Raw genomic sequence first — 26,659 nt, forward strand, 5'->3', positions numbered from 1 at the left:
TTTACTACAGGTTTGAATCCGTCACAGTAACTATGAAGAATATCTCGTCTGGTCATATATTTGGATTTTCATTTGTTTTTCATTTGTTTTCTGTCCACCTGCACATTATGGGTGGCTGTGTATATCTGAAGTGAAACGCAAAAAAAGCAAATAAAACATTTCACATAAGGCACATAAATACTGAACGGATTTAGCTTAAATGGTTTTATTTCTTTATGTTGATATTTGAAAATTGGGGAATCCACATTAAACTTAAAGACAAAAATCACAATGCATTGTTTGGCTGTTATGGTGACATCTGTCTGTGCTGTTTGGTACCTTTCAGCAGGTCAATAGTTCCTGTCAAAGAAACAAAACAATAACTAAAAAGGGCTGCAAACACATGTTCTGTATATTGTCTCAGTTAAAACAAAGAGTTACTTTTTAGAGTCTGAGTGATGTTTTTAATCAACAGTTAGCTAACGAGGTAGCAAATTACCAAATGCCAGCTAGCCAACAAGCAAGCTAGCTTGCTAGCATTAGCAGTTTATACAGATTTAGGCAGATCATTTGGCAGAATATGGCGGAATTGGAATTTAATATTTACATTTTTGTGTTTTCATTAGTGGATAATCACATGAAAATTAGAATCATTGCGTTTTCATTCCCTCAGACTGAGTGCGGGTCCTCTTTCATGGAGTCCGCCATGTTGCATCACCATGTTTCTGCAGCCACCTGTAACAGACAAACTAAACACTAGCTGTGTCCCAATTCAGCGGCTGCATCCTTCGGAGGACCCAGCCTACGCGGTCTCCGGAGGCTGGGTCCTTCGGAGGCTCCTCCGTCGGCCGCATCAACTATCGGTAAATGGAACGGTCTAGCCTTCGGAGCATTTCGTGATTGCGTCACGACGTCACAACTTCTTCCCTCCTAACCCGGGAAAAACACACGTACAGGGTGCAGAGATGCGCCCGTACAGCTCCTATCGCTTGAAAGAGGATCGAAATGTAGCCTATTATAAAACTTACAAATTCACCTGATGTGAATATCTTCACAGTTACAATAGGATATTAGTTGACATGCGAGCTTGTAACATTTGTAAGTGAAGGGTTTTAATAAGGCTAACAGTTAACTCAGCTCCTCATATCAACAGGTCGCCATTATTAAAAAAAAAAAAAAACAATCGGTGCGCAAAGCATCTTGGGATATGGGAGGCCGTGAAGGATAGTAGCGATGCGTCCTCCGAATACAGGGAAAAGGAGGACGCATTTGTCGGCTGCATTTGGAGGATCTTTCGCATTTGGACGAATTGGGACAGCCTTCGCGCAGCATTATGACGTACTCGGCCTTCAAATCCATCCTCCGAAGGATCCAGCCCCTGAATTGGGACACAGCTATCGACTCTACAGAGCACCTTTGTGTTGTGTTTTTCACAGTCACCATCGGGGAGGGTTCAGTGAAAGGTATTCAGTTGGTTGCATTCTGCCATCTCACCACCAGATGTCTCTAAATTCTACACACTGGTCCTTTTAAAGGTGTGACAGGCCTTATCATTGAATTTAATCTGTATCAATACATGGTGCAATTAGGATTCATATTTTATGTCATGATCGTCTCTGTTGAATACACTGTGAGCCATACTTTAAGAGTAGCCTTCAAAATGTTTGAAAACACAGGCCTATACCTGCACGCCAACCTGTTCACATGCTGATAGCTGTTATATTTATTTTCTTATATTTACTTACCATGACTGTAATTTTATTACTTTATCTCTTTGATAGGCCTGTTAACCAGTTGTGAACTGTGAGGTATGAGAGCTAAACCTGCAACTAACAACACAAATTATGTTTCCTTCCCCACGGTGGCTGTGACCTCAGTCTGAACTGTAACAAGAAGTCAGAAGTCTAGTGGTGATAAAAATCAGTTTCAATCAAATAAAAAAGACAAAGAGGAAAAGAGAAAAGCTCTGCTTTGAGAAAATGTGCTGCGCTGTCGACTGTTGGTGAAGTTTTCAGAGCGTTCAAACAGAAACATGTTCATAAGCATAAGTTTTCATTCTCCTCAATGTGCTTTTACTTCATTTCTTTATGGTGTATTTACATGGCTGCTCGCTGTTTTTCTGTATCTGTCTGATGTGCTTTCACTGCATGGCTCATGAAGATAGCTGCTGATTGCAGGAGTTCAGTGTGTGTGATGAAAGTAATAAAGTTTATCATCATACACTCATTTTTATTAGTGTGAAGGACAAGATTTCATAACAATGTTCATGAACTGATGTCACATGACAGAATTTAAGAAGCTTTATGAATTTAAGGTTTTGTTTCTGTTTAGTATGATTTAGTTTCACTTGATTTATTTAAACCCTGATTTTTGTTGTTTCTGTAGTTAATTGTAGTTTTTCTGATTACTGATCATTTTGATGTGTTCAGCTAAGTTTGTTACAGCAATAAAACTCTCCCAAACTGTTCCATACACTGAATTATACATACTCTCGCTAGACTCTTTTCTTCTGTGGTTCCCCGGTGGCGGAACGAGTTACCAAACTCCATTCGTTCTGCAGAGTCCCTCTCAATCTTTAGAAAAACACTAAAGACCAAGCTCTTCACTGAACACCTTGTTTCAAAAAAAAAAAAACAAAACTCTTTGTCGACTGTATGCACTTTTTGCACTTCTTCGTAGCACCTATGTCCAGTTGGGCCAGAAAGTTGCGTTAAGGCACTTTCTCTTGTTGTTCTCTCCCGTCTAGAACCTTGCTTGTGATGTATTAAAATCTCATATGTACATCGCTTTGGATAAAAGCGTCTGCCAAATGACAAATTGTAATTGAATTGGTGAATCTGTTTAGCATTTTGTTGCAGTAATAAGTACAAACTTTTCTGCTTCACTCACTGCAAAGCGACACTGTAATGTTATCTTGAAATATTATTCATTAACACCTTTATAACAAAGCGTCCAGTCATTTGGCTTCAAAGTGAAAATGAAGAAATTCATTCAAATGTGAGTTTTACTGTAACTGTTTTATTTTTCAGCCATGGGAGATGACCAGTCCAAATCTCAGCCACCCCCTCCCCCTCCATCTCCATGTAAGATTATTTAAAGAAATCATGGCTCTTATTTATGGAAAATTACAAATTGCTGCATGATGACTAGGTTTTCATCATCCTTTGTCCTTTCTGAACATGTGTTGCTTTCATCGGTTTTCAGCGAACCATGGAGGAAAATAAACTGGAGGTGAGTGTCTGCACCTTCAGTTTGACCTTTGACAGTCTGTCACAGCACAAACAGCTGAAGTCAGTTTGTTTGTTGACATCCTGATGAACTTCCTAGTTTTCCTGTGAATTCTGGGCATCAAACAAAAACTCAAACCTCAACTTTGAGAACACAAATAATGTGTTCAAAAGTAATGTGATGGAACTGTTTGTGACTGGGCTCCATGTCTTACAGTAACATCCTGAGTCTTTTCTATTTGTTGTCGGTGTTGTTGAAGTCTAACGTGATGCATGTTTCCCTCCCTGAGCAGAGACAATCAGAGCACTTTGCAGTATGTGAAAGAATACAGACCTCAGACTGAAAACCAGCAGCTCAGGATTCTTCTTCTGCAGAAGATTCGGGACATCAGGACAGAAGCCAGTGACCTGGGTGAGAGCAGAAATCTCTGTTTTTTTCTGTCCTACACTGGTCAAACACTCACTTCCTGTAGCTGTTTGTAGTCTTAATAGTCACAGAGAAACAGCTGTGATCCATTTGCAGTTTGTCAGTTACAGGACTCACTAGTTTTTGACATGTTGTTCTGACAGGGATTCCTCAAGTGGTCATTTTCACCAAACCTGATGAGCTCAGTCCTGAAATCAAAGAAAGTTTAAAGAACGTCTACAAGGTCAAGATCCTGAAGAAGAAGGTATGCTTAATGAGAAATAATATGAGTTATAAATATTAGTATTCTGATGTCCAAACTCGGGGAACTGGCCAATTCCAAGTCCTGATCTGATTCCAGTGAAATGTTTTTCACAAACATAAAATCTGTAAAACTCTGAAATATGATCAGATGTGAGGGAACATGAGCTGGGAGTGAACAAACGTTTTAATGTGACGTATAATGACCATATCAGTGTGTTTTCATTGACTTGCATAAAAAACCTGACTGGGACAGTTGAGGGGGAAAATTGGTGGATCTTTAAATGTAAAATGGAACAAAGTGCAATGGGAACAGACTGAGTAACTTCCTGAAACTTCCAGTGAAGAGCTGAAAACATCAGATCTGTGTGGAGAGTGTAACCTTCCTCACATCAGCTCGACGCCAACAGAAATGTCTGATTCCCGTCATGTTTTCCACATGGTTTTCCATCGTTTGAGCTTTAACTGGAGCTCTTTTATGATATGACACACGACTGGAGGATTCTTGTGAGTTTCTTTCTTTTTTATTATTTCTAATTCATTGTGTTGTTTCTATCTGCTGATTGTGCTCTTGTGGATGCTTCTCAGGTCTTTCTGGATAACATATCTTAACCTCAAAGACACAGCCTGATTAGATAAAGATTAAATTGAAGAGGAAATCCTCAAGGGCAGTCATGGTGCTGCAGTCCTTGGTACATCCTGAGCTCTGAGCTGTAATCTAAACACAGATGTTGTGATTTTTTAAAACACAGTTGGAGAAATTCAGTGTAGAAGTGGGAATTCCTATGAAGTGCATCTTCCCTGTGAAGAACTACCATGAAGAAATTGACATCGACAGTGATGTTGACTCACTGATCCTGAGCGCACTGAGAAACATCATCAACTTCGGAGATGACAACCTCAACTTCAAACAGAGTGCTGAGAGACTGGAACGTTTGAACAAAGCATGAAAGGCTTTATTTCATGATGACAGTCACAGCACCTCCCACTGGCTGAAAGATATCATTACAGCTGAAGGACACGTTTTAGGCAACATGTTGATTCCAACCATTATTAGTTTAAACATTTATTAATGTGTTTGGACATAATCTCACTGTAAGGTCCATGTAGCAGCTGTGCTGGAGCTTCAGATTTCAGTTTTTCTGTGCACTTAAAGGCTAAACTGTCATCGAGGGGTGTTGAGAGCCAGTTTCTGTCCATGAATTTAAGATTTCTTCTCCTTTTTCCTCGAACCTTGATACAATATATATTTTTGAACATGGGTGTATGTCAGATATATGTTTGATATTTTCAAATATGACCTTTTTTCCTAATGTACCTTTTTCTATGTACTCAGGTGAATTGTTAATTGTTGGTTCCCATTTTTCAAACACTCTGAAGATCCAGGTGAGATCAAAACCTCATTCTAGTGAACTGGAATCAGCAGGCGTTACCTTTTTCATTTATGCTGTATTTAGAGTTTCGCCATGATAAATCATCATATCTGTGATGATTCTGTATTTCATGGAAATAATTCTATCCATAAATATATATAACTGTCATAAATCAATTTTTTTTGTGTTATTGTCACTACATTTGGTGCACAAGTTCACAGGCTGGCTCAGAGGGTCCCTGAAAAGTCTCTCGGGGGCGACAGACAAATTTGATATCTCATCATATCTTAGAAATCTGACAGAGATTTTCTGTGAATTTAACTTCTACTGTCATGTCAAATTTTGCCACCTGAGATCTGACTGATGATGAGGATGGGTGGAGTTTAATCTGTCACATGCTGCAAAATATATTTTTTTAAACTGTGCTTCATTATAACAGATGATCAGTTAGACTGTGAGGTTCATCTGCTCAGGTTTACTGACTCTGTGTTTAGACTGGAGTTGTGTCGTCAGAGCTCACCAGCAGAGGGCAGCATGATGTTATTTTCTGTTAGTTTCTGTCAGGAGTTCACAAATTATCACCTGAAAGTGAGAATTGAGATTTCCATCCATGAGGGAACAGAACCAGTTCATGATACGTCCATCTTTAATCCACCTGAATGAGATAAAATTTGTTGACCCGTAAAGGTCGATAAAGTTCTTAAAGCTGTTCTATTTGTAGCTCCCTTTGTGTTTTCATTAGTGGATAATCACATGAAAATAAGAATCATTGCATTTCCATTACTTCAGACTGAGTGCAGGTCCTCTTTCATCGAGTCCACCATGTTGCATCGCCATGTTTCTACGGTCGCCTGTAACAGACAAACTAAACACTGACTCTCCAGAGCACCTTTGTGTTTTTCGTGCTTTTAGCAGCCACCATGGGGGAGGATTCAGTGAAAGGTATTCATTTGGTTGCATTCTGCCATCTCACCACCAGATGTCTCTAAATTCTACACACTGGTCCTTTTAAAGGTGTGACAGGCCTTATCATTGAATTTAATCTGTATCAATACATGGTGCAATCAGGATTCATATTTTATGTCATGATCGTCTCTGTTGAATACACTGTGAGCCATACTTTAAGAGTAGCCTTCAAAATGTTTGAAAACACAGGCCTATACCTGCACGCCAACCTGTTCACATGCTGATAGCTGTTATATTTATTTGCTAATGTTTATTAAACATGACTGTAATTTTAGTACTTTATCTCTTTGATAGGCCTGTTAACCAGTTGTGAACTGTGAGGTATGAGAGCTAAACCTGCAACTAACAACACAAATTATGTTTCCTTCCCCACGGTGGCTGTGACCTCAGTCTGAACTGTAACAAGAAGTCAGAAGTCTAGTGGGGATAAATAAAAAAGACAAAGAGGAAAAGAGAAAAGCTCTGCTTTGAGAAAATGTGTTTTGTCAGACTGTTGGTGAAGTTTTCAGAGAGTTCAAACAGAAAGATGCTCTGGAACAGAACACATCATATTGAAAGTGAAAGTAAAAATCGGCAAGTCATACCCTTGTCGTCACAAAGAGAAGTCATTTTCTCTGTGACGCATTGTGGACATTCTGTGTGCCTTCGTGAAGACGGTAAGCATAAGTTTTCATTATCCTCAATGTGCTTTTACTTCATTTCTTTATGGTATATTTACATGGCTGCTCGCTGTTTTTCTGTATCTGTCTGATGTGCTTTCACTGCATGTTTGTTACAGCAATAAAACTCTCCCAATTTCTGTTTCATTCACTAAATCAGTGAATCTGTTAATCAAATTTTACTTTCAGTTTAGCTTGTTTAACACTGGTATTTAGGTTTTTTTTTCCATAATGAAGGTTTTTTTATAACTCAGTTCCACCAAAAATCGTGTTTTTGGGTTGGATAGAAGCTTTAAATGAAATAAAGGCTCTTTTGCTGTTGGAGGACATGAAGTCATTTTATTGCAGTAATAAGTACAAACTTTTCTGCTTCACTCACTGCAAAGCGACACTGTAATGTTATCTTGAAATATTATTCATTAACACCTTTATAACAAAGCATCCAGTCATTTGGCTTCAAAGTGAAAATGAAGAAATTCATTCAAATGTGAGTTTTACTGTAACTGTTTTATTTTTCAGCCATGAGAGACTACCTGTCCAAATATGAGTCACCCCCTCCCCCTCCATCTCCATGTAAGATTATTTAAAGAAATCATGGCTCTTATTTATGGAAAATTACAAATTGCTGCATGATGACTAGGTTTTCATCATCCTTTGTCCTCTCTGAACATGTGCTGCTTTCATCAGTTTTCAGCGAACCATGGAGGAAAATAAACTGGAGGTGAGTGTCTGCACCTTCAGTTTGACCTTTGACAGTCTGTCACAGCACAAACAGCTGAAGTCAGTTTGTTTGTTGACATCCTGATGAACTTCCTAGTTTTCCTGTGAATTCTGGGCATCAAACAAAAACTCAAACCTCAACTTTGAGAGCATAAATAATGTGTTCAAAAGTAATGTGATGGAACTGTTTGTGACTGGGCTCCATGTCTTACAGTAACATCCTGAGTCTTTTCTGTTTGTTGTCGGTGTTGTTGAAGTCTAACGTGATGCATGTTTCCCTCCCTGAGCAGAGACCATCAGAGCGCTTTGCAGTATGTGAAAGAATACAGACCTCAGAATGAAAACCAGCAGCTCAGGATTCTTCTTCATGGGCCTCTTGCAGCAGGAAAGTCCAGCTTCATCAACTCCGTCCAAAGTGTCTTACATGGCAGAATGTACGCACAGGCTTTGGTGGCTCACAGCTGTCATGACATTTTAACCAAAAAGGTATGAAGACCTTTTGAATGTGTTAAGAAAACATCCTAAATTCATCATATCATGGAAAAGCTTTGCAAACCATTATGAAACTCACATTTGTATTACATTTAACATTATCTGGTCTTCAACTAAGGATTGAGAAGTTTCTCCAATAGGTTTCTGCCTTTGAAGTTGAAGGGAATTAAAATAAAACAACAAAACTCAGGGTTCCATGAGAAGAGCATCATAAAGTCACTGTAACAAAACAATGTTTAGACAAAGGGAAATAAAACTGTGGAAACATCTTTGCATCATATTGTAAGATAACAGCAGAACAATCCACCAACAAAGCTGTTATTCCGGAATGTTTCTGAAAATCTGCACATAAAGGCCCACAGTTGACAGCTGCACACTTCTTGCTTCTGAAGATGAACTTCCAGGTTCACACACAAACACACACACACACACACACACACACACACACACACACACACACACACACACACAAATTAGGTCACGTGGGAAACTAAGCGTTTATTCTGCTGCACCTGTGGTTAAAGTCTGGTTACATTTAGAGAACTAAAAGTGGTTCTACTTCTCAGCTAAAAAGAAAGAGAAACCAGCTTTGACTGTTGATAGAAGTTATGTAATCCAGTATTCATTGTCAAGTTGCATACTTCACATGTTCATCCATCCACCCACCCTCCACCTGAAGTCTTAGCAGGGGTGGATGAACTTTATGCGACTGTCTGCTTTGCAGCCAATCAAACAATGTCAGAACAAATGACTCGTCTCTGTTGAGGACAGTCATTGTTTATATGACCACCAGTGGCCAATAGTCAGGAAGAACATTGAAGCAGACCAATGACAGGATGATTTGATGGTAAATATGTGACTTTGGTGATTTTTAGTGATTTCAGAAATTAAAAGTCTCACTCAGTATTAAATTTATCTGCTGATCATTAACTGTCAAGAAAGCAGACTCACAGAATGAAGAGCTGAACAAAATGGATGACTCCAAAACAAAGACAGAGTCTTATATGGTTTCCCATAATGCTCGCTGGGTATCGTCTATGTTTGCTCTATAATGGTCAAAGTAACTGCATTTTTTTATATTTACTTTATAGTACACAACCTACAAGATCCAAAAAGAAAGGTCAGACACCTTTTATCCTTTTGTCTTCAATGACACAATGGGCCTGGGTGAAGACAAAGGTGTCCATGTGGAAGACGTCAAACTGGCTTTGAAGGGACACGTGATGGATGGTTACACGGTACAGTAACTGCAAACTTTGCAGATTTTTTTTCTACAAAATTAGGTCATGTGATACTTTTGAATTCTATCTATTTATTTATACATTTTGTAACTGTCATTTAAAAGCATTTAAATCTCTTTTCCAGTTCAATCCTCAGTCGAGGTTGTCAGAGGATGATAGATTCTACAACAAATCTCCGACTGCCAACGACAAAGTGCATGTTCTGGTTTGTGTCATTGATGAATGGAAACTATCCCTCATGAAGGAGGAAGTTCTGCAGAAGATTCGGGACATCAGGAAAGAAGCCAGTGACCTGGGTGAGAGCAGAAATCTCTGTTTTTTTCTGTCCTACACTGATCAAACACTTACTTCCTGTAGCTGTTTGTAGTCTTAATAGTCACAGAGAAACAGCTGTGATCCATTTGCAGTTTGTCAGTTACAGGACTCACTAGTTTTTGACATGTTGTTCTGACAGGGATTCCTCAAGTGGTCATTGTCACCAAACCTGATCAGGTCTGTCGTGAAATCAAAGAAGATGTAAAGAACGTCTACAAGATCAAGTCCCTGAAGGAGAAGGTATGCTTAATGAGAAATAATATGAGTTATAAATATTAGTATTCTGATGTCCAAACTCGGGGAAGTGGCCAATTCCAAGTCCTGATCTGGTTCCAGTGAAATGTTTTTCTCAAACATAAAATCTGTAAAACTCTGAAATATGATCAGATGTGAGGGAACATGAGCTGGGAGTGAACAAACGTTTTAATGTGACGTATAATGACCACATCAGTGTGTTTTCATTGACTTGCATAAAAAACCTGACTGGGACAGTTGAGGTGGAAAATTGGTGGATCTTTAAATGTAAAATGGAACAAAGTGCAATGGGAACAGACTGAGTAAATAAATAATGTTGGCATGAATCATAATTTGTCACTGAAACTTCCAGTGAAGAGCTGAAAACATCAGATCTGTGTGGAGAGTGTAACCTTCCTCACATCAGTACATGATGCCAACAGAAATGTCTGATTCCCGTCATGTTTTCCACATGGTTTTCCATCGTTTGAGCTTTAACTGGAGCTCTTTTATGATATGACACACGACTGGAGGATTAGCACCACCTACTGATTATCTTGATTGACCAACCGGCAATATTTGCATAATGGGAGTGAATGGCAACGTGGACAAATTAGCTCTTTCTTTTGCTGATTTTTGAAAAATTTGACTAAACTTGCATCACATCTCAATGGAAACAGGACTGACAACAGCAGAATTTTTACCTCGTCTTTATTTGTTGTCGTTTGGAACAACAATGAACACGTCTGCCCTCCTGAAGAGAAGCACAACACATGATAATTGTTCAAATGACAATGATGATGAACACTTTCAGCCTTTCCACTTACAGACGATTGATGGCAGAGCTGGTTTCACATACTATGCCACTTTAAAATGGAATGAACTAGAAACTGACCTCAAACTAGAGGGGTTTTTTTTTTAGTTCTTGTGAGTTTTCTTCTTTTTCATTAATTCTAATTAATTGTGTTGTTTCTATCTGCTGTTTGTGCTCTTGTGGTCGGGTCTTTCTGGATAAGATATCTTAATCTCAAAGACACAGCCTGATTAGATAAAGATTAAATTGAAAAGGAAATCCTCAAGGGCAGTCATGGTGCTGCAGTCCTTGGTACATCCTGAGCTCTGAGCTGTAATCTAAACACAGATGTTGTGATTTTTTTAAAACACAGTTGGAGACGTTCAGTGCAGAAGTGGGAATTCCTCTGAATTGCATCTTCCCCGTGAAGAACTACCATGAAGAAATTGACAGCGACAGTGATGTTGACTCACTGATCCTGAGCGCACTGAGAAACATCATCAACTTTGGAGATGACAACCTCAACTTCAAACAGAGTGCTGAGAGACTGGAACGTTTGAACAAAGCATGAAAAGGCTTTATTTCATGATGACAGTCACAGCACCTCCCACTGGCTGAAAGATATCATTACAGCTGAAGGACACGTTTTAGGCAACATGTTGATTCCAACCATTATTAGTTTAAACATTTATTAATGCGTTTGGACATAATCTCACTGTAAGGTCCATGTAGCAGCTGTGCTGGAGCTTCAGATTTCAGTTTTTCTGTGCACTTAAAGGCTAAACTGTCATCGAGGGGTGTTGAGAGCCAGTTTCTGTACATGAATTTAAGATTTCTTCTCCTTTTTCCTCGAACCTTGATACAATATATATTTTTGAAAATGGGTGTATGTCAGATATATGTTTGATATTTTCAAATATGACCTTTTTTCTCAATGTACCTTTTTCTATGTACTCTGCTGAATTGTTAATTGTTTTCTGATGTTTATCACCCTGAGCGGCTTGGATGGTTAATCTTACCTGCCACCATAGAACTCATCAGCCTATTGGTGTCATTGATTTATAAATATGTTTGTGGTTCCCATTTTTCAAACACTCTGAAGATCCAGGTGGGATCAAAACCTCATTCTATTGAACTGGAATCAGCAGGCGTTACCTTTTTCATTTATGCTGTATTTAGAGTTTTGCCATGATAAATCATCATATCTGTGATGATTCTGTATTTCATGGAAATAATTCGATCCATAAATATATATAACTGTCATAAATCTGACTGTGATTGATGAGGATGGGTGGAGTTTATGAGCAAATAATCTGTCAAATGCTGCAAAATATATTTTTTTTTAATACTTTGCTAAAGTATGAACAGATGATCAGTTAGACTGTGAGGATCATCTGCTCAGGTTTACTGACTGTGTTTAGACTGGAGTTGTGTCGTCAGAGCTCACCAGCAGAGGGCAGCATGCTGTTATTTTCTGTTAGTTTCTGTCAGGAGTTCACAAACGATCACCTGAAAGTGAGAATTGAGATTTCCATCCATGAGGGAACAGAACCAGTTCATGATACGTCCATCTTTAATCCACCTGAATGAGATAAAATTTGTTGACCCGTAAAGGTCGATAAAGTTCTTAAAGCTGTTCTATTTGTAGCTCCCTTTGTGTTTTCATTAGTGGATAATCACATGAAAATAAGAATCATTGCATTTCCATTACTTCAGACTGAGTGCAGGTCCTCTTTCATGGAGTCCACCATGTTGCATCGCCATGTTTCTACGGTCGCCTGTAACAGACAAACTAAACACTGACTCTCCAGAGCACCTTTGTGTTTTTCGTGCTTTTAGCAGCCACCATGGGGGAGGATTCAGTGAAAGGTATTCAGTTGGTTGCATTCTGCCATCTCACCACCAGATGTCTCTAAATTCTACACACTGGTCCTTTTAAAGGTGTGACAGGCCTTATCATTGAATTTAATCTGTATCAATACATGGTGCAATTAGGATTCATATTTTATGTCATGATCGTCTCTGTTGAATACACTGTGAGCCATACTTTAAGAGTAGCCTTCAAAATGTTTGAAAACACAGGCCTATACCTGCACGCCAACCTGTTCACATGCTGATAGCTGTTATATTTATTTGCTAATGTTTATTTAACATGACTGTAATTTTAGTACTTTATCTCTTTGATAGGCCTGTTAACCAGTTGTGAACTGTGAGGTATGAGAGCTAAACCTGCAACTAACAACACAAATTATGTTTCCTTCCCCACGGTGGCTGTGACCTCAGTCTGAACTGTAACAAGAAGTCAGAAGTCTAGTGGTGATAAATAAAAAAGACAAAGAGGAAAAGAGAAAAGCTCTGCTTTGAGAAAATGTGTTTTGTCAGACTGTTCAAACAGAAAGATGCTCTGGAACAGAAAACATCATATTGAAAGTGAAAGTAAAAATCGGCAAGTCATACCCTTGTCGTCACAAAGAGAAGTCATTTTCTCTGTGACGCATTGTGGACATTCTGTGTGCCTTCGTGAAGACGGTAAGCATAAGTTTTCATTATCCTCAATGTGCTTTTACTTCATTTCTTTATGGTATATTTACATGGCTGCTTGCTGTTTTTCTATGTCTGTCTAATGTGCTTTCACTGCATGTTTGTTACAGCAATAAAACTCTCCCAATTTCTGTTTCATTCACTCAATCAGTGAATCTGTTAATCAAATTTTACTTTCAGTTTAGCTTGTTTAACACTGGTATTTAGGTTTTTTTTCATAATGAAGGTTTTTTATAACGCAGTTCCACCAAAAATCGTGTTTTTGGGTTGGATAGAAGCTTTAAATGAAATAAAGGCTCTTTTGCTGTTAGAGGACATGAAGTCATTTTGTTGCAGTAATAAGTACAAACTTTTCTGTTTCACTCACTGCAAACCGACACTGTAATGTTATCTTGAAATATTATTCATTAACACCTTTATAACAAAGCGTCCAGTCATTTGGCTTCAAAGTGAAAATGAAGAAATTCATTCAAATGTGAGTTTTACTGTAACTGTTTTATTTTTCAGCTATGGGAGGAGAAGAGTCCAAACCTCGGCCACGCCCTCCCCGTCCCCGTCCCCGTCCCCCTCCCCCTCCATCTCCCCCTCCATCTCCCCCTCCATCTCCATGTAAGATTATGTAAAGAAATCTTGGCTCTTATTTATGGAAAATTACAAATTGCTGCATGATGACTAGGTTTTCATCATCCTTTGTCCTTTCTGAACATGTGCTGCTTTCATCAGTTTTCAGTGAACCATGGAGGAAAATAAAGTGGAGGTGAGTGTCTGCACCTTCAGTTTGACCTTTGACAGTCTGTCACAGCACAAACAGCTGAAGTCAGTTTGTTTGTTGACATCCTGATGAACTTCCTAGTTTTCCTGTGAATTCTGGGCATCAAACAAAAACTCAAACCTCAACTTTGAGAACATAAATAATGTGTTCAAAAGTAATGTGATGGAACTGTTTGTTACTGGGCTCCATGTCTTACAGTAACATCCTGAGTCTTTTCTATTTGTTGTCGGTGTTGTTGAGGTCTAACGTGATGCATGTTTCCCTCCCTGAGCAGAGACAATCAGAGCACTTTGCAGTATATGAAAGAATACAGACCTCAGACTGAAAACCAGCAGCTCAGGATTCTTCTTCATGGGCCTGCTGGAGCAGGAAAGTCCAGCTTCATCAACTCCGTCCAAAGTGTCTTATATGGCAGAATGTACACACAGGCTTTGGAAGATAACACCTTTCATGACCATTTTACCAGAAAGGTATGGAGACCTTTTGAATGTGTTAAGAAAACATCCTAAATTCATCATGTCTCTTCTTTGTCAAGTTGCATACTTCACATGTTCATCCACCCACCCTCCACCTGAAGTCTTAGCAGGGATGGATGAACTTTATGCGACTGTCTGCTTTGCAGCCAATCAAACAATGTCAGAACAAATGACTCGTCTCTGTTGAGGACAGTCATTGTTTATATGACCATTGGTGGCCAATAGTCAGGAAGAACATTGTAGCAGATCAATGACAGGATGATTTGATAGTAAATATGTGATTTTGGTGATTTTTAGTGATTTCAGAAATTTAAAATCTCACTCAGTATTAAATTCATCTGCTGATCATTAATGGTCAAGAAAGCAGACTCACAGAATGAAGAGTAACTAAACAAAATGCATGACTCCAAAACAAAGACAGAGTCTTATAAGGTTTCCCATAATGCTCACTGGGTATCATTGGTGTCTGTTTTTGCTCCAACTGCACTTTTTTCACATATACTTTTTAGTACACAACCTACAAGATCCAAAAAGAAAGGTCAGGCACGTTTTATCCTTTTGTCTTCAATGACATCATGGGCCTGGGTGAAGACAAAGGTGTCCATGTGGAAGACGTCAAACTGGCTTTGAAGGGACACGTGATGGATGGTTACACGGTACAGTTGCTGCAAACTTTGCAGATTTTTTTTCTTCAAAATTAGGTCATGTGATACTTTTGAATTCTATATGTATTTGTACATTTTGTAACTGTCATTTAAAAGCATTTAAATCTCTTTTCCAGTTCAATCCTCAGTCGAGGTTGTCAGAGGATGATAGATTCTACAACAAATCTCCGACTACCAACGACAAAGTGCATGTTCTGGTTTGTGTCATTGATGCGAACAAACTATCCATCATGAAGGAGGAAGTTCTGCAGAAGATTCGGGACATCAGGAAAGAAGCCAGTGACCTGGGTGAGAGCAGAAATCTCTGTTTTTTTCTGTCCTACACTGGTCAAACACTTACTTCCTGTAGCTGTTTGTAGTCTTAATAGTCACAGAGAAACAGCTGTGATCCATTTGCAGTTTGTCAGTTACAGGACTCACTAGTTTTTGACATGTTGTTCTGACAGGGATTCCTCAAGTGGTCATTTTCACCAAACCTGATCAGGTCTGTCCTGAAATCAAAGCAGATGTAAAGAACGTCTACAAGGTCAAGATCCTGAAGAAGAAGGTATGCTTAATGAGAAATAATATGAATTATAAATATTAGTATTCTGATGTCCAAACTCGGGGAACTGGTCAATTCCAAGTCCTGATCTGATTCCAGTGAAATGTTTTTCCCAAACATAAAATCTGTAAAACTCTGAAATATGATCAGATGTGAGGGAACATGAGCTGGGAGTGAACAAACGTTTTAATATGACGTATAATGACCATATCAGTGTGTTTTCATTCACTTGCATAAAAAACCTGACTGGGACAGTTGAGGTGGAAAATTGGTGGATCTTTAAATGTAAAATGGAACAAAGTGCAATGGGAACAGACTGAGTAACTTCCTGAAACTTCCAGTGAAGAGCTGAAAACATCAGATCTGTGTGGAGAGTGTAACCTTCCTCACATCAGCTCGACGCCAACAGAAATGTCTGATTCCCGTCATGTTTTCCACATGGTTTTCCATCGTTTGAGCTTTAACTGGAGCTCTTTTATGATATGACTCACGACTGGAGGATTCTTGTGAGTTTCTTTCTTTTTCATTATTTCTAATTCATTGTGTTGTTTCTATCTGCTGATTGTGCTCTTGTGGATGCTTCTCAGGTCTTTCTGGATAACGTATCTTAACCTCAAAGACACAGCCTGATTAGATAAAGATTAAATTGAAAAGGAAATCCTCAAGGGCAGTCATGGTGCTGCAGTCCTTGGTACATCCTGAGCTCTGAGTTGTAATTTAAACACAGATGTTGTGATTTTTTAAAACACAGTTGGAGAAATTCAGTGCAGATGTGGGAATTCCTGTGAAGTGCATCTTCCCCGTGAAGAACTACCATGAAGAAATTGACATCGACAGTGATGTTGACTCACTGATCCTGAGCGCACTGAGAAACATCATCAACTTTGGAGATGACAACCTCAACTTCAAACAGAGTGCTGAGCAACTGAAACGTTTTAAGAAAGCATGAAAAAGCAGTCTTTCATGCTGTCAAAATAACAATCTCCAACATACAACCAGCAGCCTTTTTTGTTTCTATGTTTTATAGTTTAAAGTCCCTGAAAACTTGCTTTCAAATATTTAGTATTTCTCAGTAACATTAAAGGTCCATGTGTTGGGTTTAGTGCCATCTAGCAATGAGGTTGCAGACTGCAACCAACGTGAAACGCCTCGTCTCACCCTCCCCTACAGTGAAAAGTGCTCTCAAGAGTCAGTGTTTGGTTTGTCCATTCTGGGCTGCTGTAGAAACATGGCAGTGCAACATGTAGAAGAGGATTATGAAGAGTTTAACACTCAAAAACTCACATCTTTCAGACTGTGTGGGTGAAGTATGACCAGATTTAAAGGACATGAAATATGGGACATAATGTTTTTTTCACTAAGTCAATTTCACATCAGTGAGGAGAGCACAGAGAAAATGAGAATAGAAGTTGTGAAATAAATGCAGCTGTTCTATTTTTTTTATTTATTATTTTTTATTTATTTATTTATTTATTTATTTATTTATTTATTTATTTTCAAAACATAGTGTTTATTTCTGGATATTTCAGAACATCTACAAAAAGCAGGGAAAATGCCAAATCTTGAGGGAACCCAACTTGTAACTTAAGTTTGAATCTACATGCAGGCAGTCAAGGCTAAGGCCAGTTCTTTGAAAGCAAAATCCAAACACATGCAGATTGTGCACTCAAATTACTAGCATTGCTACACTAGCCGCTTAGCATTACAAGTTAGCTATCAAGCTTTTATGTATTTACAGCCAGAAAATCGATGTCAATCAATATCTGTGCTGTGTGGTCAGAAATGTTGACCTCTGATGTTTTACATGAGGGGCAGAAATATGTTCCACCAATGATAGTATTTATGCTATCTCCCCTCAAAAACACAAATAAATCATGCTGTGTAAATGATGTGTTCATATCCTTCAAATGATACACAAATAAACAAAGTGCTGATTTTATATGTGCTTTTGTGTTTTATTTATATAATGCAGGGATGTTCACTGCATTTCACTTTCAACCAGATATCTGATTCTGATCACCAAGTTTTAGTCACTTACTGAAGGAACTTGTTCACCCAGTCCTTTTTTAGGCCTTATTTTAGTCTAAAGATGAGCTTATTTGAAATGAACAACAACAAAAAATAATAATCCAACTGAAATTGTATTTAAGAATTAATTTTTTTTACCAGAAACACATATTTGTTTTTTTGGTCAAAACTCTCATGAATAAAAAACAAAATTGAATTTTTGTTGTCAATTTTTGGCACTGACTAATGTTGGTACTGTGCTTTAAAGCAATATTATGCAACTACTCCACCTCAAAATAACATCTTCAAACTTATTTTGAATGTGCACTGGCTTAAAATAGGAGAATGGTACCTGTTTCATTCCCACGCTGTGCTCTGAACACCTGTTCTTGCGGTATATAATTGGGGTTAGCGGGTATGATCTCCCATAAAAAGTGCGTAACACTCTACGGCTCTACATCACACAACACCAACTATTGATTGATTTTGGTGAAACTGGATCATATTTTATGGAAAAATGTTTTCTGCTCTTTCCTTTGATGTCATGCAGCTGCTCTGCTTCAAATCTTGGTGATTTACAGAAGTTTCTGAGTGACAGTGTGCTGGACTTGTTGCTACATTAACCACTAACTGCTGCTAACTGGAGCTACCATTAGCTAGTTAGCTCAGTTAGCAAACCGTACATCTACCTGATTCTGCCAAGACCAGGCTTGTAGCTTGGAGGACCAAGGGAGTGGTTGTGTTCACATTGCTAGCACAGGAGCTTTGGACTACAGGGAGGAGGAGGATTTCAAGGCCCAGGGTGGAGGGAACCAACGGGTGGTGGTGAATGGTGAATGTTTGCATTGAGCGGTGAGTTAGCAGGCAATGGAACCTCAACCTCAGCAGCCTCTACGGACATGGCAGAGATGAAGAGACCAAAGAAGACGTTGACAGAGGATGCTAAACAGAGAAAAAGGCAAGAGTACATCCAGAAGTAGGTTTTAGTCATTGGTGAGAGCTTCACAGAATAAAAGGCTATAAGACAGAGGCCAAGCTGGCCCTGCCGTTGTTGGACGAAGTAATATCAGCCACCTTGTTAAGTGTTGTGTTTTTGTACTTGTTTGGCTGTCAGCACAGTTGTCAACTTGCTAGTTTTGGATTGTGAGTAATGTAATCATACAGCTGTCCACATTTATGACAGTGGTGTGTAAGTGAATTGCAGTAAGAAACTATAAAGGCAGCACATCTCAAAAAATACAAATTGTTTGCTTTAATGGCGAAATATCTGTGTGAGTGGGAAAATGTCTGTGAATGTCTTCCGAAAGGCTTCTTCAGTTCTTCAGAACTCTTCCTCTTGGATGAGACGCGAAACGTCTTCTAGAACCACAAGCACAAGCACAACCCTACTCAATTACGACATAACGTGTTAACGTTATTTGGTTAATGAACAACTGGACAATTTTGATTGTCTAAAGCGTTTTCTGGACACAAAGGTCACATCATTTTCTCAACCCAACCCAAAGCTGAAGCACTAGAATGTTTTTTCAAATGTACAACAGCTTAATTTTACTGATATTTCATTTACTACAGGTTTGAATCCGTCACAGTAACTATGAAGAATATCTCGTCTGGTCATATATTTGGATTTTCATTTGTTTTTCATTTGTTTTCTGTCCACCTGCACATTATGGGTGGCTGTGTATATCTGAACTGAAACGCAAAAAAAGCAAATAAAACATTTCACATAAGGCACATAAATACTGAACGGATTTAGCTTAAATGGTTTTATTTCTTTACGTTGATATTTGAAAATTGGGGAATCCACATTAAACTTAAAGACAAAAATCACAATGCATTGTTTGGCTGTTATGGTGACATCTGTCTGTGCTGTACCTTTCAGCAGGTCAGTAGTTCCTGTCAAAGAAACAAAACAATAACTAAAAAGGGCTGCAAACACATGTTCTGTATATTGTCTCAGTTAAAACAAAGAGTTACTTTTTAGAGTCTGAGTGATGTTTATAATCAACAGTCAGCTAACGAGGTAGCAAACTACCAAATGCCAGCTAGCCAACAAGCAAGCTAGCTTGCTAGCATTAGCAGTAAATACCGATTTAGGCAGATCATTTGGCAGAATATGGCGGAATTGGAATTTAATATTTACATTTTTGTGTTTTAATTAGTGGATAATCACATGAAAATTAGAATCATTGCGTTTTCATTACCTCAGACTGAGTGCGGGTCCTCTTTCATGGAGTCCGCCATGTTGCATCACCATGTTTCTGCAGCCACCTGTAACAGACAAACTAAACACTAGCTGTGTCCCAATTCAGCGGCTGCATCCTTCGGAGGACCCAGCCTACGCGGTCTCCGGAGGCTGGGTCCTTCGGAGGCTCCTCCGTCGGCCGCATCAACTATCGGTAAATGGAACGGTCTAGCCTTCGGAGCATTTCGTGATTGCGTCACAACGTCACAACTTCTTCCCTCCTAACCCGGGAAAAACACACGTACAGGGTGCAGAGATGCGCCCGTACAGCTCCTATCGCTTGAAAGAGGATCGAAATGTAGCCTATTATAAAACTTACAAATTCACCTGATGTGAATATCTTCACAGTTACAATAGGATATTAGTTGACATGCGAGCTTGTAACATTTGTAAGTGAAGGGTTTTAATAAGGCTAACAGTTAACTCAGCTCCTCATATCAACAGGTCGCCATTATTAAAAAAAAAAAACAATCGGTGCGCAAAGCATCTTGGGATATGGGAGGCCGTGAAGGATAGTAGCGATGCGTCCTCCGAATACAGGGAAAAGGAGGACGCATTTGTCGGCTGCATTTGGAGGATCTTTCGAATTTGGACGAATTGGGACAGCCTTCGCGCAGCATTATGACGTACTCGGCCTTCAAATCCATCCTCCGAAGGATCCAGCCCCTGAATTGGGACACAGCTATCGACTCTACAGAGCACCTTTGTGTTGTGTTTTTCACAGTCACCATCGGGGAGGATTCAGTGAAAGGTATTCAGTTGGTTGCATTCTGCCATCTCACCACCAGATGTCTCTAAATTCTACACACTGGTCCTTTAAAAGGTGCGACAGGCCTTATCATTGAATTTAATCTGTATCAATACATGGTGCAATTATGATTCATATTTTATGTCATGATCGTCTCTGTTGAATACACTGTGAGCCATACTTTAAGAGTAGCCTTCAAAATGTTTGAAAACACAGGCCTATACCTGCACGCCAACCTGTTCACATGCTGATAGCTGTTATATTTATTTTCTTATATTTACTTACCATGACTGTAATTTTATTACTTTATCTCTTTGATAGGCCTGTTAACCAGTTGTGAACTGTGAGGTATGAGAGCTAAACCTGCAACTAACAACACAAATTATGTTTCCTTCCCCACGGTGGCTGTGACCTCAGTCTGAACTGTAACAAGAAGTCAGAAGTCTAGTGGTGATAAAAATCAGTTTCAATCAAATAAAAAAGACAAAGAGGAAAAGAGAAAAGCTCTGCTTTGAGAAAATGTGCTGCGCTGTCGACTGTTGGTGAAGTTTTCAGAGCGTTCAAACAGAAACATGTTCAGGAAAACTAAACATCCTGTTGAATGTGAAAGTAAAAATCGAGTCTTGCCCTTATTGTCACATTGTCACAAAGAGACTCAGAGCAGACATTTTGTGTGCCTTCGTGAAGACGGTAAGCATAAGTTTTCATTCTCCTCAATGTGCTTTTACTTCATTTCTTTATGGTGTATTTACATGGCTGCTCGCTGTTTTTCTGTATCTGTCTGATGTGCTTTCACTGCATGGCTCATGAAGATAGCTGCTGATTGCAGGAGTTCAGTGTGTGTGATGAAAGTAATAAAGTTTATCATCATACACTCATTTTTATTAGTGTGAAGGACAAGATTTCATAATAATGTTCATGAACTGATGTCATATGACAAAATTTAAGAAGCTTTATGAATTTAAGGTTTTGTTTCTGTTTAGTATGATTTAGTTTCACTTGATTTATTTAAACCCTGTTTTTTGTTGTTTCTGTAGTTAATTGTAGTTTTTCTGATTACTGATCATTTTGATGTGTTCAGCTAAGTTTGTTACAGCAATAAAACTCTCCCAAACTCTGTTCCATACACTGAATTATACATACTCTCGCTAGACTCTTTTCTTCTGTGGTTCCCCGGTGGCAGAACGAGTTACCAAACTCCATTCGTTCTGCAGAGTCCCTCTCAATCTTTAGAAAAAGACTAAAGACCAAGCTCTTCACTGAACACCTTGTTTCAAAAAAAAAAAAACAAAACTCTTTGTCGACTGTATGCACTTTTTGCACTTCTTCGTAGCACCTATGTCCAGTTGGACCAGAAAGTTGCGTTAAGGCACTTTCTCTTGTTGTTCTCTCCCGTCTAGAAGCTTGGTTGTGATGTATTAAAATCTCATATGTACATCGCTTTGGATAAAAGCGTCTGCCAAATGACAAATTGTAATTGAATTGGTGAATCTGTTTAACATTTTATTGCAGTAATAAGTACAAACTCTTCTGTTTCACTCACTGCAAACCGACACTGTAATGTTATCTTGAACTATTATTCATTAACACCTTTATAACAAAGCGTCCAGTCATTTGGCTTCAAAGTGAAAATGAAGAAATTCATTCAAATGTGAGTTTTACTGTAACTGTTTTATTTTTCAGCCATGGGAGACGACCAGTCCAAATCTCAGCCACCCCCTCCCCCTCCATCTCCATGTAAGATTATTTAAAGAAATCATGGCTCTTATTTATGGAAAATTACAAATTGCTGCATGATGACTAGGTTTTCATCATCCTTTCTCCTTTCTGAACATGTGCTGCTTTCATCAGTTTTCAGTGAACCATGGAGGAAAATAAACTGGAGGTGAGTGTCTGTACCTTCAGTTTGACCTTTGACAGTCTGTCACAGCACAAACAGCTGAAGTCAGTTTGTTTGTTGACATCCTGATGAACTTCCTAGTTTTCCTGTGAATTCTGGGCATCAAACAAAAACTCAAACCTCAACTTTGAGAGCACAAATAATGTGTTCAAAAGTAATGTGATGGAACTGTTTGTGACTGGGCTCCATGTCTTACAGTAACATCCTGAGTCTTTTCTATTTGTTGTCGGTGTTGTTGAAGTCTAACGTGATGCATGTTTCCCTCCCTGAGCAGAGACAATCAGAGCGCTTTGCAGTATGTGAAAGAATACAGACCTCAGAATGAAAACCAGCAGCTCAGGATTCTTCTTCATGGGCCTCCTGGAGCAGGAAAGTCCAGCTTCATCAACTCCGTCCAAAGTGTCTTACATGGCAGAATGTACACACAGGCTTTGGTGGCTCACACCTTTCATGGCATTTTAACCAAAAAGGTATGAAGACCTTTTGAATGTGTTAAGAAAACATCCTCAATTCATCATATCATAGAAAAGCTTTGCAAACCTTTATGAAACTCACATTTGTATTACATTTAACATTATCTGGTCTTCGACTAAGGATTGAGAAGTTTCTCCAATAGGTTTCTGCCTTTGAAGTTGAAGGGAATTAAAATAAAACAACAAAACTCAGGGTTCCATGAGAAGAGCATCATAAAGTCACTGTAACAAAACAATGTTTAGACAACTGTGGAAACATCTTTGCATCATATTGTAAGATAACAGCAGAACAATCCACCAACAAAGCTGTTATTCAGGAATGTTTCTGAAAATCTGCACATAAACTGTTGAAGGCCCACAGTTGACAGCTGCACACTTCTTGTTTCTTAAGATGAACTTCCAGGTTCACACACAAACACACACACACACACACACACACACACACACACACACACACAAAATTAGGTCACGTGGGAAACTAAGCGTTTATTCTGCTGCACCTGTGGTTAAAGTCTGGTTACATTTAGAGAACTAAAAGTGGTTCTACTTCTCAGCTAAAAAGAAAGAGAAACCATCTTTGACTGTTGATAGAAGTTATGTAATCCAGTATTCACTGTCAAGTTGCATACTTCACATGTTCATCCACCCACCCTCCACCTGAAGTCTTAGCAGGGATGGATGAACTTTATGCGACTGTCTGCTTTGCAGCCAATTAAACAATGTCAGAACAAATGACTCGTCTCTGTTGAGGACAGTCATTGTTTATATGACCACCAGTGGCCAATAGTCAGGAAGAACATTGAAGCAGACCAATGACAGGATGATTTGATGGTAAATATGTGATTTTGGTGATTTTTAGTGATTTCAGAAATTAAAAGTCTCACTCAGTATTAAATTCATCTGCTGATCATTAACTGTCAATAAAGCAGACTCACAGAATGAAGAACTGAACAAAATTCATGACTCCAAAACAAAGACAGAGTCTTATAAGGTTTCCCATAATGCTCGCTGGGTATCGTCTATGTTTGCTCTATAATGGTCAAAGTAACTGCATTTTTTTCATATGTGCTTTTTAGTACACAACCTACAAGATCCAAAAAGAAAGGTCAGACACCTTTTATCCTTTTGTCTTCAATGACACAATGGGCCTGAGTGAAGACAAAGGTGTCCATGTGGAAGACGTCAAACTGGCTTTGAAGGGACACGTGATGGAAGGTTACAGGGTACAGTTGCTGCAAACTTTGCAGATTTTTTTTCGACAAAATTAGGTCATGTGATACTTTTGAATGCTATATGTATTTATACATTTTGTAACTGTCATTTAAAAGCATTTAAATCTCTTTTCCAGTTCAATCCTCAGTCGAGGTTGTCAGAGGATGATAGATTCTACAACAAATCTCCGACTGCCAACGACAAAGTGCATGTTCTGGTTTGTGTCATTGATGCGAACAAACTATCCATGAAGGAGGAAGTTCTGCAGAAGATTAAGGACATCAGGAAAGAAGCCAGTGACCTGGGTGAGAGCAGAAATCTCTGTTTTTTTCTGTCCTACACTGATCAAACACTTACTTCCTGTAGCTGTTTGTAGTCTTAATAGTCACAGAGAAACAGCTGTGATCCATTTGCAGTTTGTCAGTTACAGGACTCACTAGTTTTTGACATGTTGTTCTGACAGGGATTCCTCAAGTGGTCATTTTCACCAAACCTGATGAGCTCAGTCCTGAAATCAAAGAAAGTTTAAAGAACGTCTACAAGGTCAAGATCCTGAAGAAGAAGGTATGCTTAATGAGAAATAATATGAGTTATAAATATTAGTATTCTGATGTCCAAACTCGGGGAACTGGCCAATTCCAAGTCCTGATCTGATTCCAGTGAAATGTTTTTCCCAAACATAAAATCTGTAAAACTCTGAAATATGATCAGATGTGAGGGAACATGAGCTGGGAGTGAACAAACGTTTTAATGTGACGTATAATGACCACATCAGTGTGTTTTCATTGACTTGATTAAAACAACCTGACTGGGACAGTTGAGGGGGAAAATTGGTGGATCTTTAAATGTAAAATGGAACAAAGTGCAATGGGAACAGACTGAGTAAATAAATAATGTTGGCATGAATCATAATTTGTCACTGAAACTTCCAGTGAAGAGCTGAAAACATCAGATCTGTGTGGAGAGTGTAACCTTCCTCACATCAGCTCCACGCCAACAGAAATGTCTGATTCCCGTCATGTTTTCCACATGGTTTTCCATCGTTTGAGCTTTAACTGGAGCTCTTTTATGATATGACACACGACTGGAGGATTCTTGTGAGTTTCTTTCTTTTTTATTATTTCTAATTCATTGTGTTGTTTCTATCTGCTGATTGTGCTCTTGTGGATGCTTCTCAGGTCTTTCTGGATAACATATCTTAACCTCAAAGACACAGCCTGATTAGATAAAGATTAAATTGAAAAGGAAATCCTCAAGGGCAGTCATGATGCTGCTGTCCTTGGTACATCCTGAGCTCTGAGCTGTAATCTAAACACAGATGTTGTGATTTTTTAAAACACAGTTGGAGACGTTCAGTGCAGATGTGGGAATTCCTATGAACTGCATCTTCCCCGTGAAGAACTACCATGAAGAAATTGACATCGACAGTGATGTTGACTCACTGATCCTGAGCGCACTGAGAAACATCATCAACTTTGGAGAACCTCAACTTCAAACGAAGTGCTGAGCAACTGAAACATTTTAAGAAAGCATGAAAAAGCAGTCTTTCATGCTGTCAAAATAACAATCTCCAACATATAACCAGCAGCCTTTTTTGTTTCTATGTTTTATAGTTTAAAGTCCCTGAAAACTTGCTTTCAAATATTTAGTATTTCTCAGTAACATTAAAGGTCCATGTGTTGAGTTTAGTGCCATCTAGCAATGAGGTTGCAGACTTCAACCAACGTGAAACGCCTCGTCTCACCCTCCCCTACAGTGAAAGGTGCTCTCAAGAGTCAGTGTTTGGTTTGTCCATTCTGGGCTGCTGTAGAAACATGGCAGTGCAACATGTAGAAGAGGATTATGAAGAGTTTAACACTCAAAAACTCACATCTTTCAGACTGTGTGGGTGAAGTATGACCAGATTTAAACGACATGAAATATGGGACATAATGTTTTTTTTAACTAAATCATTTCACATCTGTGAGGAGAGCACAGAGAAAATGAGAATAGAAGTTGTGAAATAAATGCAGCTGTTGTATTTATATAAAGCAGGGAAGATGCCAAATCTAAATCTACATGCAGGCAGTCAAGGCTAAGGCCAGCTCTTTGAAAGCAAAATCCAAACACATGCAGATTATGCACTCAAATTATTAGCATTGCTACACTAGCCGCTTAGCATTACAAGTTAACTATCAAGCTTTTATGTATTAACAGGCAGAAAATCGATGTCAATCAATATCTGTGCTGTATGGTCAGAAATGTTGACCTCTGATGTTTTACATGAGGGGCAGAAATATGTTCCACCAATGATAGCATTTATGCTATCTCCCCTCAAAATCACAAGTAAATCATGATGTGTAAATGATGTGTTCATATCCTTCAAATGATACACAAATAAACAAAGTGCTGATTTTATATGTGCTCCAAC

At 38.7% G+C, this 26,659-nt stretch overlaps 4 protein-coding genes across 4 annotated transcripts in view; all 4 read left to right on the forward strand.

Moving 5' to 3' along the window:
- LOC143336207 (interferon-induced protein 44-like) overlaps positions 1-5,131 on the forward strand; it is a 36,444-nt gene extending 31,313 nt beyond the window's left edge. The window contains exon 8 of the mRNA XM_076756193.1: positions 4,626-5,131. Within this exon, the coding sequence (XP_076612308.1) occupies positions 4,626-4,823 (198 nt within the window). The 3' untranslated portion in view covers positions 4,824-5,131. The remainder of the gene's footprint in view (positions 1-4,625) is intronic.
- A 2,264-nt stretch (positions 5,132-7,395) lies between these two features.
- Positions 7,396-11,949, forward strand: LOC143336208 (interferon-induced protein 44-like). The gene is made up of 7 exons (XM_076756195.1): positions 7,396-7,444; positions 7,559-7,592; positions 7,882-8,077; positions 9,175-9,321; positions 9,449-9,620; positions 9,779-9,879; positions 11,040-11,949. Exons 3-7 carry the CDS (start codon positions 8,024-8,026, stop codon positions 11,235-11,237), a joined length of 672 nt encoding a protein of 223 aa, XP_076612310.1. The 5' UTR covers positions 7,396-7,444; positions 7,559-7,592; positions 7,882-8,023; the 3' UTR covers positions 11,238-11,949.
- Positions 11,950-13,716: 1,767 nt separating this feature from the next.
- LOC143336639 (interferon-induced protein 44-like) lies at positions 13,717-17,000 on the forward strand. The gene is made up of 7 exons (XM_076756904.1): positions 13,717-13,816; positions 13,931-13,964; positions 14,254-14,449; positions 14,965-15,111; positions 15,237-15,408; positions 15,567-15,667; positions 16,416-17,000. Exons 1-7 carry the CDS (start codon positions 13,717-13,719, stop codon positions 16,611-16,613), a joined length of 948 nt encoding a protein of 315 aa, XP_076613019.1. The 3' UTR covers positions 16,614-17,000.
- Positions 17,001-21,286: 4,286 nt separating this feature from the next.
- LOC143336209 (interferon-induced protein 44-like) lies at positions 21,287-26,318 on the forward strand. The gene is made up of 8 exons (XM_076756197.1): positions 21,287-21,354; positions 22,348-22,401; positions 22,516-22,549; positions 22,839-23,034; positions 24,114-24,260; positions 24,386-24,554; positions 24,713-24,813; positions 25,592-26,318. Exons 2-8 carry the CDS (start codon positions 22,350-22,352, stop codon positions 25,754-25,756), a joined length of 864 nt encoding a protein of 287 aa, XP_076612312.1. The 5' UTR covers positions 21,287-21,354; positions 22,348-22,349; the 3' UTR covers positions 25,757-26,318.
- The last annotated feature ends 341 nt before the right edge of the window (positions 26,319-26,659 follow it).

This window comes from Chaetodon auriga, chromosome 18 (assembly GCF_051107435.1).
Source record: "Chaetodon auriga isolate fChaAug3 chromosome 18, fChaAug3.hap1, whole genome shotgun sequence".
NCBI classification, from domain to species: domain Eukaryota; kingdom Metazoa; phylum Chordata; class Actinopteri; order Chaetodontiformes; family Chaetodontidae; genus Chaetodon; species Chaetodon auriga.